The sequence below is a fragment of the Nothobranchius furzeri genome, chromosome 9, assembly GCF_043380555.1.
Source record: "Nothobranchius furzeri strain GRZ-AD chromosome 9, NfurGRZ-RIMD1, whole genome shotgun sequence".
Lineage (NCBI taxonomy): Eukaryota > Metazoa > Chordata > Actinopteri > Cyprinodontiformes > Nothobranchiidae > Nothobranchius > Nothobranchius furzeri.
Window position 1 is genome coordinate 1,590,981 of NC_091749.1, and position 15,120 is coordinate 1,606,100.

Consider the following 15,120-nt stretch of genomic DNA (forward strand, 5'->3'; position numbering starts at 1 on the left):
AAGTTTGCTGCTGACAGGCCAATTCATACTACAAGTAAATAAAAATGCCCTGTCTAACACTAATTAGGCACAGTGCCCAGTCATTATAGACATAAATGCATAAATAAAATTAAAATACTTTTGTCAGGCACAGTCGGGCATAACATTAAATCTCTTTTTCTAAAGTAAAAATACGTTTAAAATATGTTCAATGTACATCCAAAACAGAACGTATTGGCTTTCGTGTTATTTAAATCTTACTGAGGTGAGTCAGGCTCTGTTTCATTCAACTGTCCGACGTGCTTTCTCTTTAAGTGTTCATGCATCACCGAGGTGCTGCCATGATACGCAAGGACTGCTTTGCAAATAATGTAGGTAATCTTTTTATTCGCCGAATCCAGGCTAGAATGCTCCCAAACTTTAGATGTTTTGGTACGCGTAGCTGCGGTGTTGGACGCCGCCATTCCTGTTAGTTGGCGCTCAGCAGAGAAGCTATTGTGCACGTGCAACTCTCGGTAGAGATTGTAATGAAGTGAGATGCCTCATTCGGTCGGAAAAAACACGTCTGGTGACAACATCGACAATGAAATTCGTTGTCGACTTTTTCTATTGTCGATATTTGTCGACAACGTTGACGAATCATTGCAGCCCTAGTTAATGCAAATAGTATCTCTATTTTTCCAACTTATGAGGATAGTTTTCTTAGCAATGCATATGGCAGTAAGAACCATGTGAACCAAAGGTGTTTCTATCGGGACATCGTCCAGGTTTCCCAGCAAGCAAAAAGAGGGGCAAGTTGGGATAAGACATTTCAGACACTCATAGAAATATTTCTATGTTTGAATGTTTCATGAATAAGGGCCGTGGTGGTGGAGGAACATGCTCTCTGTTTAATAACACTTGTCTAAATACAAGACTTTGCCATGGCTCCATTCTCACCTTTCTGACATGCAGGCGGTGCTGGTGGATATGGAGGAAGGAGTACTCAGTGAGATCTTGCAAGGCCCACTAAAGGAAGTGTTTGATAGCAATCAGCTTCTCAAAGACGCTTCAGGTTCAGGCAACAACTGGTGAGTGACAGTCACCACAGGAGTCTTTCAGGCTCATGTGGGGCAGAGCCATTGTGGCATGACATTAATCTTTCACAATCTTTTACATCTTCTGTAAATCTTGTAATCAGGGTCTGAAATAAAAATTTTTGACTCACCGGCCAAGTTGGCCGGTAGATGATGAAAATCTACCGGCCAAGCATATTTTTTACCGGCCAAAATTCTAAATGATTTAGATCTACCTAAAGCATGTAATTCTATATTATGTTGATTCCTACCAGAGTGACAAAATAATTAAAACATCAATTAATTAGAAAAACAACTCTTTTGTCATTTTACTATTTATTTATTTTTTAGAGATGTTTTTATGAACTCTTTAATTGAAATCTAGTCAGACTCCTTGTTTTCTCTGACATAGCCATTAGCGCAGAGACCGTGGGTGTCACCAGTAGAGACTCAGATTGAGCCCGGGACATGGATGTGCAGGCAGTCTGGCATTTGCTGTTTTCATGTTCTCGAATAGTCTCAAGCTTCATTGTCTTATTTCCTATGAAAAACAAGTTTAGTTACAGTTCTTCTCTCGAGCGTGCTGGCGGCAGACGGTGCAGCTCATTTGCGCAGATTCTGGTTCATGATGTAGCCATTGTCTTACGACTCCGCCATCTCCAGTTCGCCACTTTTCACAAAATCTTCTGGTTGCCACTGGTCCTGGTGGTTTTTCTTCCAGTTCGACGAGTTTTCTTTTGGAAGGCTGGCTGACTCCAGTTAAAACCCGCCACATTTCACCGCTAGTTTTAACACGAAGCTAACTGCTAACTTGATAAACTGATTGAATGGGATAGGTGGAAATGACGTTGGATGCAGCGCTCACGTTTCTCGTACGTTTGTGTACGTTGCATGCAGGCGGAAGGAGTATCACAGAAATCCATGGAAGGTGACTGATAAACATAACTAATTTGGTGCAAACATTTACTCGCTATGTGGCAGATAGAGCTCAAAAATGTACTCGCCAAATGGAGCAATTTGCTCGCATTTGGCGAGATGCGAGTGTTAATTTCGGACCCTGCCTGTAATATTGGCCTGTATTCCATTACCGGCCTGGTCTCTGACATTAGCCGGTCTCGCTGGCAGCGGGGGTAAATATATGCCAGTCTCTAGTAGTGGCCGGCTGCACGGCACAAACCCAGCCGCAGTTTTGCTAACTTTAAAGTACTATTGTCTTAAAATATTTTAATAAATAGCATACTTACGCACTGTTAACGAATTAGTCTCAAAAAACACGACAGCAAGTCTGATCACGTGTAAACAATAGAGTCACTTCCCGCTTCCTGTTCTCAAGTTCCGCATGATGTTGTGACTAACGAGTGGCTTTCCAAGAAGCGCTTAGTGGCACGTGCTGTGTCACCACTTGACTTCTGTAAATTGCGGGCGTGGCACAATGCTTCTGCCTCCGGTGTGCCCCAGGCTTTATTTACTTTGTGACTGGGTGTAAAAATGCCCAAATTCCATGCGATCGGAACAAAAACAAACTTACATTTTTTTTCGTGTCCCGAAAGTAGTGCACATAAAGGACTTACTGATACTTACTGAACGAAGACGGAATAGTGGATCATAATCTCCGGCTGCAAGATGAGCAGAAACAGAAAATGCTACAGTTAGCAGTGATCACTTCATCACAGGTAAGGGTTTACTAAAGGTTTTTATGGTGTTTTATTGAACAGCTTAGACACGCAGCTACAAAAACAGCAGCTTAACAGTCTTGATACTGGTTTCTTGTGTCCTCACTTCAAATAGCTTGTAGAGTGCCAATGATTTTAGCAGTTTGCTCAGTATTGTAACGTGGAACTGGGCGGTGTTGGACTGTGTGTCCACAGGTGACACCAATGTGTAATCAGTGGGGAAGTTAATGAAGGGACAGCCCACTTTCCAGACAGGAAAGGCGCACGGCAGTTAAACGAACCGTGGGCCCTCCATCCGCTGATATTAAGGAGAGTCAGCTGATCTATCAAATTATTGAAACATAAAAATTGTGTATTTAACACTAAACAAATAAGCACAAGTATTTTAGTAGTCAACAATACCTTAAAACCAGATCACTTTAAATGAATTGAACAAACAATTTAGCAGATCTGTAAGTTGGTCTCACTCGGAACTTGTTAGGTAGCCAGGACCCACAAAATGAATGATATTGTTTAAAGTGACAGTTGTTTTGGGCATTACACCATTTATATTTCTTGTATCTTTTCCAAACGTATCAGTTCCAAAGTCCTTCTTCAAGACCTCTTTTAAAGTTACTTGTCCTCCCACAACCAGTTATCTCTCTCCCAACACGCTCCAGTCTTCCTGCGGCTAACCGGCAGCCAGTATTGTCCCCTCAATCTCCACCACTGTCCCCAGAGATCAAGAATCCCTGGCTCAAGCCAGTCTTCCCCTACTAGCTAAGTGGTAGACAGCGTAATTCACTCAGTCTCCACTGCTGCTCCCCAAGATTCATGTAACGCTGGACCTCGCAGCTCACACTAGCCCTCCTCCATGTGTGAATTATCATTTGTTTCTTCCAATGATGCCCCGTCCCCAAAACATAGTAGGACACTTGAAATGACATACCTTCTGGATGTGGACAGTGTACTGGACAAATCTCCAGCACACCCAAGTTTTTTTTGTGTCAGAAGGAAATAAAAAACCTTCTCATCAACTTCAGTCTGTGAGTAATCTAAGACTTTTACATCCGTGGTTGGGATGTTGAACTTTATGGCAACTGTGAACAAAAAAAAAAAGTGCAACATGTAGGGAAAAAAGGCAGAAAGTTACATAAAAAAAATTCTAGAAACTTGTGATGTTTGCACTCACTGCTTTCCAAAAAAGATCTATATGTTAGTTGGCCTTCATAACGGATGTACTGTTGTTGCTCTAGATATTTTACACGCACAGCTTGCATCCTTCAACATAAATAATATACCATTTAAAGTAATCAGATTAAAATACCAAAAAAATAAATAAAAATAACTGAAAAAACACAAATATATTCTGATGTTGTGCTTTCTGATGTAAATGCTTTAAAAAAATGGAAAACTACATTGCAGCAGTTGAAAATTTGTAATGTTAATCTAACACTTGCAGCACGAGGAGTTTCAATAAACTGTAGAATTACTAACCAGGCCACAAACTGCTGCCATTTTAAAAATGGCGATTAGCAAGCAAACTACTTCTATGAGAATTGCCGTCACATTTTATACTGTAATAATTAGTATTACCATTAGGGCCGTGATATACTTGCTGTTTAACGATGCGAGCGCGTGTTTAAAATATCTGCCACGTTTGTGCGCGTCTCCCAAAATTAACGCGACGCGTCCGAACGCAGCAATGTACGAGTAAACAGTAGGTGGAGTTGACAAAACGAGCAAAACACACTTACAATGACCCAGTCTCTGGTTTAGAGGTCTTTCATACTATCTACGCTACTGCTGTCTTTTTTTCCATCGTGAACTCAAAATTAACCAGTTACCGATCTCTTCTATTGACTCCATTGTAGCGTTGGCAAATTGAGTGCTTTAAGAGCTCAAGATATATATTACCTCTACTTATGACTAATGAGCTGTGGTACTCAAATTAAATATAAAATATCAATCCTGCTTGGTCTGTATTGTGTTTATCAGAAGATTCTAGGATGTTTGCTTTATGAAGTAATTGTACAAACTTCGTTTTGATTCAGAAAAGAGTCAGGTTTAGAAAAGTAAGAATTTATTTTATAAACGATTAAAACATGACGGGTTAACTAAGCATTTACTGTGAGTGGATGGAACTAAATGTGATGTATAACTATGCGTCAATGCGGTGTTAGTCAGAATCTCCTTATCTAGAAGAGCTGAGTCTGGATGTAAAAGAATTTGGTTTGCGCTAAGCTATGAAGTTTTTATCATCAGAAGCACATCAGACGCAACCTTCACTGTGTTGTACCTCACCCTTTTGGTGACCCTCGCTGCGGATTCGGAGGTCGGAGAGGTCGGATGACCTCGGGGCACCCAGGTCCAGTAGATTGACCACAAGTACCGACTTCCCCAGTCCCGAGATGCCACCAGGCACACAGGTTGGACTAGCTTGCATCTCAGGAATAACTCTTAGGGAGTTGAACAATATCAGCTTTGTTCTGCAGGAACTGTTGTTCATCAGCTTCACAGGTGCAAAAAGGTTTTGACGACGTGTCAAAAACGTTGTTGGGTTAAAGAGGTTTTTGCTTCAGGTGGCCGGCCTGAAGCTTCTCTAGAACTAAAGAATCACCAGCGTGATCTGGTTTATTAATGTTTTCATGTTATGATTGTGTAGCCAACCAAAGGTTGACAAGTTTGGATGTTACCAAGAATCTCAGAAGTGCAGTCTCATGTCTCCTTTTTGACCAGATGTTGAATGGTCAAACAGTACCTAAACTGACCGTTGCTGGACGTTACACCATGTTTGTGTACCCACAAACCCTGCTCTCTGTTTGGTCTGAGCTAACTAATGTGCACCATAGTGGAACACTTCAGTACTACATGCAGTGCCGTGCAGCAGCAAGTATGTGAACCTGCTGCCTGCGCCGATGCGGTTTAAAAGCAGGTACATTCCGGCGGTGGCCCTAGTCTTAAAAAATTAAAAAGGCGTCCACATACAAGTTTAACTTCTGTGCCGTGTGTGAGGGGACGTGAGTGTCCGAGCCACAGTGCCTAACTACTAGCCTTAATGAGCTAGTATCTAACAAAAATATGCCATTTCCTACCATTTCACCCGCATGGAAAATCGTATCAGGACGATGCAACATTTTTTAAGTGCATAATTTTCATATGACATTTTCTCAATTTTTAATCCGGCAAACAGGCATGTTTAGAACCTGCTAAACCGAACAACCGGCGTATCAATCCGCCTTTTCCACCACTGACTATGGTGCGAGAAGGCATTAATTGTCCTACGCGCGCATATTCCCGCGATTAATAAGTGAAAATAAGTATGCATCGAAGGTTTACTTCAACCTTTATCAGTGCTCTAAACTTGTAGATGGAGCAGAATACGATACGAATAATTTTAGTCATTATCTCACCTCGTAATGCATCATGTTCCACCGCTAGATCCAGTGTTATCCAGTTAGTTAAAACTGCGTAGCAAATTTTCACACGGGTGTTCGTCAATTTTAAAAAACACTGTCTTGTGCGAAAACAGTTGCGTTGTACAAACATATTTGTTTCTGTTTAATTTGCTTAAATAAGGCGAAATTGAAAGTCGAGCACATGTTGAAGCTAGCTGTTTGAAAACCAGTTTCACACAGCAAAAGGCCGTCTTTCTACTACAGATAAATAACTTACTAATAAAAACTTAATAAAACCTCACTAAAAATAGAAAACAAATAAAACTTTATTTGAATATCTTTTATAATTATAGTGTGACAGGAATTAAATTGCCCCGTTACGGGGTAGAATTTCAACCGACATAGGTCACAAATATATTCCTAAGTATGTCTGGTATTTTATGCCTAAGGTGGGTAAACAATGTTTCTCAAAGGTTCAAATAGTCCTTGATCAGATGCAATGTTCATGAACATAATTCTGTGTGGTTTATTTCTCAGTAACCCAAAACTTCAAAGTGCACTGAGAGAATCCCCCAGCTACCTGTACAGGTGCTGGCCAGTAAATTAGAATATCATCAAAAGGTTGAAAATATTTCAGTAATTCCATTCAAAACGTGAAACTTGTACATTATATTCATGCAATGCACACAGACCAATGTATTTCCGATGTTTATTACGTTTAATTTTGATATTTATAGGTGACAACCAATGAAAACATCAAATCTGGTATCTCAGAAAATTAGAATATTCTAAAGGCCAATGAAAAAATGTTTGTTTCTCTAATGTTGGCCAACTGAAAAGAATGAACATGAAAAGAATGTGCATGTATAGCACTCAATACTTAGTCGGGGCTCCTTTTGCCTCAATAACTGCAGTAATGCGGCGTGGCATGGACTTGATCAGTCTGTGGCACTGCTCAGGTGTTATGAGAGCCCAGGTTGCTCTGATAGTCGTCTTCAGCTCCTCTGCATTGTTGGGTCTAGCGTATTGCATCCTCCGCTTCACAATACCCCATAGATTTTCTATGGGGTTAAGGTCAGGCGAGTTTGCTGGCCAATCAAGGACAGGGATACCATGGTCCTTGAACCAGGTGCTGGTGGTTTTGGCACTGTGTGCAGGTGCCAAGTCCTGTTGAAAGGTGAAGTCTGCATCCCCATAAAGTTGGTCAGCAGCAGGAAGCATGAAGTGCTCTAAAACTTCCTGGTAGACGGCTGCATTGACCCTGGACCTCAGGAAACAGAGTGGGCCAACACCGGCAGATGACATGGCACCCCACACCATCACTGACGGTGGAAACTTTACACTGGACCTCATGCAACGTGGATTCTGTGCTTCTCCGCTCTTCCTCCAGACTCTGGGTCCTTGATTTCCAAAGGAAATGCAGAACTTGCTTTCATCAGAAAACATAACTTTGGACCACTCAGCATCAGTCCAGTCCTTTTTGTCCTTGGCCCAGGCGAGACGCTTCTTGCGCTGTTTCATGTTCAAGAGTGGCTTGACACACGGAATGCGACACCTGAATCCCATGTCTTTCATGAGTCTCCTCGTGGTGGTTCTTGAAGCGCTGACTCCAGCTGCAGTCCACTCTTTGTGGATCTCCCCCACATTTTTGAATGGGTTTGTCGTCACAATTCTCTGCAGGGTGCGGTTATCCCTAGAGCTTGTACACTTTTTTCTACCACATTTTTTCCGTCCCTTCGCCTGTCTGTTAATGTGCTTGGACACAGAGCTCTGCGAACAGCCAGCTTCTTTAGCAATCACCTTTTGTGTCTTGCCCTCCTTGTGCAAGGTGTCAATGACTGTCTTTTGGACAGCTGTTAAGTCAGAAGTCTTCCCCATGATTGTGGTGCCTTCAAAACAAGACTGAGGGACCTTTTAAAGGCCTTTGCAGGTGTTTTGAGTAAATCAGCTGATTAGAGTGGCAGCAGGTGTCTTCTATATTCAGCCTTTTCAGAATATTCTAATTTTTTGAGATACCAAATTTGGAGTTTTCATTAGTTGTCACTTATGAATATCAAATTTAAATGTAATGAACATTGGAAATACATTGGTCTGTGTGCATTGCATGAATATAATGTACAAGTTTCACGTTTTGAATGGAATTACTGAAATATTTTCAACCTTTTGATGATATTCTAATTTACTGGCCAGCACCTGTATGTGTTTGAGTCAGTGGGAAAGGAATTTTACGCTGCACCGCAGGAATTCTTCCTCTTCCTCTTGAGGGGCCATCCTGTTGTTGGCCTGGCCTGTAGATCCTGTAACCAGCTCCCTGCAGCTCAGCATTAATATGTTCAATAATGATTTTATGTTTGGTCGGATGGAGATAAACATACTAGACAAAACAAACTGTAACGTTATATTTAATTTCCAAAGATGTGCATTATTTTTGATTACATTTTTTTCTTTATATCAGTGGTAAAAAAAAAAGCCTCTCAGAGGAAGTTCTGACCTTTATCCGTGAATCAAGTCCATGGTACTAATTGATTTCTGACTGAACTTTGTGTCCAGGGCAGTCGGGCACATGACGTACGGTTCAATTCACAGAGAGGCGATGGTGGACTTGCTGAGGAGAGCAGCAGAACACTGTGACTGCCTACAATGCTTTTTCCTTCTTCACTCAATGGGAGGAGGTAGGCATGTCCACACCCCGTCCTAGCCCGTTAGACTGGAGACATTTCCTTTGTACGTTCACCAAGGTAGAACCTGAAAACTAGTATTTGTTCTGTAGTAATCTTTTACACTTACTATAAAAGCTATAAGCAGAACCACACTGACCGGTGAAATAAAAGGCTTTGAAATATTTGAAAAGTTCATTTGCAAAAAAAACTAATAATTTAAATGATAAATAAATTAATGACCTGCAGTTGTAAAGCGCCTTTTAGAGTCAAAGGACTCCAAAGCGCTTTACAATACAGTGTATCATTCATTCATTCATTCATTCATTCATTCATTCATTCATTCACACACTGGTGATGATGAGCTACGATGTAGCCACAGCTGCCCTGGGGCGCATTGACAGACCCTTTTAGGCACATCTTCCCTACATATATAAGATATTTGAATTTAAGAAGAAAAACTTGCAAAACAGTATGGATATGCTCTCGGTGAGATGTCATTAGTGGAAAATAAACATACATAGATCTAAAGAAGTTTTTTAAATGATTCTTAATAAAATAAAAGTATGTAAAAGTCAGAGGTCACCACAAAACCCACTGTAGAAGAGATGCAAACCTGCAGCGGGCGAGGACCTTGTTTGGGGGCAGTTAATTTTAGTTGTTACCTTTTTCACAGCCTCTGAGTTTGCAGGTATGAAAAATAGATGCATGTAAACTAGTAAAAGTATTTTTCCTTCTTCAGTGCCAGCTGTTTGCTTGCGTTTTTGTGGCTTTGCATACCGTTGCTCCAGCCTCGCTGCCCCAGATGTGACTTAACCAGCCAGCTGATGAATTGGAAAACAAAGCGATGCAGTAATTAAAAACAATATCTGAGTGTTTTACAGTTGATTAGTTCTTTGCGATAAAGTCTTAATTTAAAGTTTAGAAGGTCTTAAAAGGTCTTGAAAGAGTCTTTAATTTAATTTTGAGATCCCTGCATATACCCTGTTAAAGCTCCTCTCTTTACCAACCACAGCTGTTTTAGTTTAGGGGTAAACCCGGCGTTGGCAGTGCTATAACTCACCCTGCTGCAGGATGGTATGATGCTGACTGGCAGAAGTGGATGTAGGAGGTGACGGTATCTGTGAACTCATCTAAACTGTCAGAGGCAGCAATCATTACCTCCCAGTCTGTAGTCTCTAAACATCCAATCCAATTTTATTTATAAAGCGCATTCACAAGGCATTACAACCAAACAAGGCGCTGTACACTAAAAATGTTGGTTAATTAAACCGGCGGTATACAAACATGTCGAACACAGATAAAAGATAAAAAGGAAATACAACAAAATTCCCAAAAATAACAGCTCAAAATCAATAAGACACAGGGTGAAGTAAAAATAGGAAAAAAAACATTTTACAAAGAACCTCAATAGTACGGAAGTCGATAATTGTGGAGTCCATTTTTAAACAGTGCAGATGTCAGTGAGGTTCATAACTATGTTGTATAAGCTAGGTTGAAGTAGTGAGTTTTCAGGCGTGATTTAAAAATGCTAGCTGTTGGTGCTAGCCTCACTAGCAGTGGTAATGCGTTCCACAGCTTGGGTGCACAGACAGAGAAAGCCCTCTCTCCACGGCTTTTTAAACGTGCATTGGGAACAGCTAGGAGGAGCTTATCTTCAGACCTGAGAGCACGCGGCGGGTTGTAGTAATGGACATGTTCACACAGATATGGAGGAGCTTGATGGTTCAAGGATTTGTAAGTGAGAAGCATAATTTTGAAGTTTATCCTGAACTGCACGGGCAACCAGTGGAGAGATTTCAGAATTGGAGAAATGTGTTGTCTTCTGTCAGCTCCAGTCAGCAACCTAGCTGCTGAATTCTGGACCAGCTGAAGTCTAGAGAGAGCTGCTTTACTGATGCCGTATAAGCAGGAGTTGGAGTAATCCAGCCTTGAGGTGATAAAAGTGTGGACCACCGATTTCAGAAGACGTACACTCAGGATGTGCTTTAGTTTTGAGATGCGTCTTAGTTGGTAAAAACATGATTTAACTGTGTTATTGACCTGGGCATCCATCTTCAGAGCCTGGACCATGTGCAGAGCTCATCTACAGCATCGTTGCTCCACTGTTTTGTTGACTTCACAACAGGCTTGGAGAGTTTTAGCCTTTGGTTGTACGCTCGGATCAGATGGCTGGTGTAACATACCAAAGGGTCAGTTTTCACCATCTAATTGACCACAGGATGACCTTTCATTTCTAGACATAAGCCCTCTATCAGGCCTCCAAATCTAGAATGTTCTGCGCAGTGCTTGTTTGCATACAAAGGTCTCTGTGTAAAAGCCAGACTGCTGATTCCTCACCCTACTTGAAGCTCCTACAGGACTTTACACCTCATAAGCTTAAATAATCATATGTGATGAATGAACAAGATGTTTAAATCAAATGTTTGAATAACCTGTGCTTTAATCAATGATGGCTTTAAAATGAATATTGCTCTTACAATGATCCATTTCAGGTCTTATCAGCATGTGTTGATTTAACAAGTTAATCATTGTTTACACTCATATACATTACAATAATATACTCATGAATGTTAATCAGGGTGTCCGCGGGGTTTTAAAAAGTATTAAAAAGTGATAAATAAAAATAGTCAAATTTAAGCCCATTAAAAGTGTTAAATTTGGTCTCAGAGGTATTATTTTTTCCAAATTAGGTATTATTTTTTTCAGACTATCAGATGTCGTATTCTGAACATCGACATAGAAATATATTCCGAATGAAATGTTTTGAACGATTATAAAAACAAAACAAGCCGATTATTTGCTCCTCCCACTTGCGCTGCCTTGAGTTGCAAATGAAGCGCTCCTCCCAGTGTTGCCAAATTAACTTAGCGACTTTAACGCTATTTCTAACAGCTTCTCAGACCCGCTTCCCGATTAGTTCAGTTTCTAGCTGACTCTCGAACCGGCCAATTCGGGAACAAGCATTTTTGAGACCATCTCTTTTGACATCCAGTGTTGAGTCATTTCCGTGAACTCAAAGAAAACCAAACTAAAAAAAAATATTAAAGAGAATGTATATATATGGTTTGTATTAACATGAAAGTGTGTAATTGTATCCAGTTGTATTTATTCAGTTATTTTCTCGTGCGTCTCATACACAAAAATGTGAGTTCTCTCAGGTAGGAACCAATGTGCGGCCCTTGGCTGGAGTCTATAAATGTAACACAACATGGCGAGCGCGAGAGAGGAGTAGGATATGAACAGAAACAGTTTGTACGCTGGCCACCCGCCTGGTGGAAAGAACCAATAGAGAAGTAATACCAGGACAGCGACCGGTAAGAGATCTTTGCATTGACTTTGCATAAATGTTTGTGCGAGTATTGCCGTTACCTTCGGTAAATGGGTCACTTTCGTCACATTGGCTGAACGCGACGTCATCCGGCGGTGTACGCCTAAATGTTTGTAAATAGCTAGAGAGAGCGATGGATGATTTGTTAACTCATTGTTTAACTGTGTATTGTATGGGTGTATGCACCCATTGATCATGTATTTAACCTTATATTTAAAAATAGTTATGTGTTTTGTGTATTTAAGTGCAGCTGTTTGAAGGGTCAAGATTATTATGTATGTTTAATGTAGATTTACGTGGATTTTAATGAGAAAAAAAAAGGCCTAAGAAAAACACGCCTTAAAAGTGGTCATGTAGGAAGTATCTTAAGGTGTAGACCAACGGTGCTGTTTGATGTTTCTCCTGAATGTTTGTTTAAGGTTTTCACCTGGTGCTCCGTCAGAAGTCCACACCTTGCATTCAAACTACCTTTGTTGTAAATAACACATAGGTGAATAAATGAAACGTAATGGAGGAAGTGGCTGGTGGTACTTATAAACCGGAGTGGAACCCCATCAAGTCCCTGGAAAAATTAGGCGCCTTTCAAGTGGGGATATCAAATAACAACTTGGCATCCAGTCAAAAGCCTCTGCATGCTGCAAGCTGCAACAGCCCAAACGGCTCTTTTAAGAGCCAAAGATCCACCTTGGATGCTGACAAGAATTGCAGCTTCCTGTTATGACCTGGAGATATCTCAAGACCGGACGGGTCGTATCGGAGCTAGTCTACGGGCTCCGTATACCTTGAGGTAAAGGTTCACCCGACTTCTGACAGACTGGATCTGCTGGGGGGTTTCCACAAGTGTATAGTCGACACAACAGATCGCGTCTGATGACTTTTATAAACAAACAACAAATTATTTTATAACCCAGACTTCACATATTCTCTCAGATACAGAGAATGGTTTTGCTAAAACATCTATCTTCCATTACATTTCACACATCACATTAAATCACTCCATATCAATTACACCACATCTCATTATTCATATCTTGTCATGTATAAATTATTAGTTTAAGAAAAATTATTAAATTCATTTTATAAACTATATACCTGACTCTGTCTGAACTAATACGAAGTGTGTTTATGTAGCCTGGCCTGCCAGACTCCTCCTCTGTTTAATTCTGCACAGAGAAAGGGCCTGGGAACTCTCCCATTCAAATGACCCCGTCCCCTGAGAATTCTGACTGAGCCAATCAGCGCTGAGCAGCGTACGTCACACACCACAACGACTGAAGCGGAGTTCGCTGCGGCTCTTTCCTCTGTTCTAAATTACTTGAATGTCTTTAAAACCACAGCAAGTAGAAGCGCTAAAAGCCTTTCTTCTAAAGAAAGATGCTTGCGCTGTCGCCAGACGCCATTTTTTACTACAGCTAATGAATGAAGCAGCTGGTGGTGGTCGGAGGGACCGGTGGCGCCTGTGCTCGGCAGCCTCTCCTCTGTCAGTGCGCCCCAGGGCAGCTGTGGCTACGATGTAGCTCATCCCCACCAGGGTGTGAAGGTGTGTGTGAATGGGTGAATGACTGATTGTGTTGTAAAGCACCTTGGGGGGTTCAGGACTCTAGAAGGTGCTATATCAAATACAGGCCATTTACCATATACCAAAACATGTTAAACATCCATTTTCATCGGCTTATCCTGTGTCGGATCGCAGGGGCAGTATCCTAAGTCGAGAGGCCCAGACTTCCCTCTCCCTCTCACTTGGGCCAGCCCTTCTGGGGGAATCCCAAGGTGTTCTCTGGCCAGGTGAGAGACAGTCCCTCTACCGTGTCCTGGGTCTTCCTTTAGGTCTCCTCCCTGTTGGACGTGCCCGGAAGACCTCACCAGGGAGGTCCAGGAGGCATCCTGACCAGATGCCCGAGCCACCTCAACTGTAATGTTAAACATTAATAATTATAGTATTAGGTGTGAATATACTGATTGATTGTATTCTTAAAATCAACAAAGACTAATCTGGTATAATTTAAGATCTGAAATAAACCATTACAGGAAAAGTATTCATTTTGACCCATCATTCATTAATGTAGAGTATAGGACAGATAATTAAAACACGTTGGATTTAAACATGTTCATTCAACAAAATATGAACTTATGAAGTTTTAAAGTCATGTAGGAGCCAGGGCAGATGGACTTTATATAAAGAGTATAAATGAGAAGTTCTGCATCTCTTGCAGCCTTGAGGACTCAAGAATATCGGCTCAAGTTAATTTCTTCATATCGGCACCACGGTGTCAGACTGACCTGTATGAAGCAGTTTGGACTGTAAGTTAAAAGTTAACTTCTGGTCATTTTTGATGAAAAACGTAGGCATTTGGTATGCTACATCTGAATGAAAAATGGTTGCTACTCCTCCTCCTCGCCCTGTACTTCGAGCAATATGATGATTTAAATAATTTGAAGGAGTCGACTGGTTTAAGCTAACATAGTCCTCTTGCTGCAGCCAGGATTCTGTGAGAGAGAGCAAAGAGATCTGATTATCACAAATCAAGTCATTAACTAACAAAGTCTTAGAAAAAGTGGATCTAATGTTCAACAACCCACATTTAATTTTTCTAGTTTTCTAATTTGTTCTCATATTTATGAGATTTCCATGATTTGCTTTATTAAGCCTGATATTTAATCTGTGTGGTTTTGGCCGTGGGCAGGACACTGTCTCTATGGGGTAGTGGGTGGGTAACAGTACAGAAGCTGCAGAGGGGTGGGTTAAACTACGACTCTGCTTCCTGGTCTGGACCCTGGGTTGTCATGGAGGACTAATAAAACTGGCCATGTTCCTAGAAAGAAGAGCTGCTCCATCCAAAGAGGGATGGATGCCGTCTCTCCGCATCAGACCAGGTTTTCCCCAAAAAGTTTTCCAATTATCAATGTAGCCCACGTTGTTTTCAGGACACCACCTAGACAGCCAGCGGTTGAAGGACAGCATGCGGCTAAACATGTCGTCACTGGTCCGATCAGGCAGGGGGCCAGAGAAAATTACGGAGTCCGACATTGTTTTGGCAAACTTAGCCA

At 41.2% G+C, this 15,120-nt stretch overlaps 1 protein-coding gene across 1 annotated transcript in view; it reads left to right on the forward strand.

The window, feature by feature from the left end:
* Positions 1-15,120, forward strand: part of tube1 (tubulin, epsilon 1) — a 54,754-nt gene that overhangs the window by 16,031 nt on the left and 23,603 nt on the right. The window contains exons 5-6 of the mRNA XM_070554586.1: positions 934-1,049; positions 8,635-8,756. Coding sequence (XP_070410687.1) covers positions 934-1,049; positions 8,635-8,756 — 238 coding nt within the window. The remainder of the gene's footprint in view (positions 1-933; positions 1,050-8,634; positions 8,757-15,120) is intronic.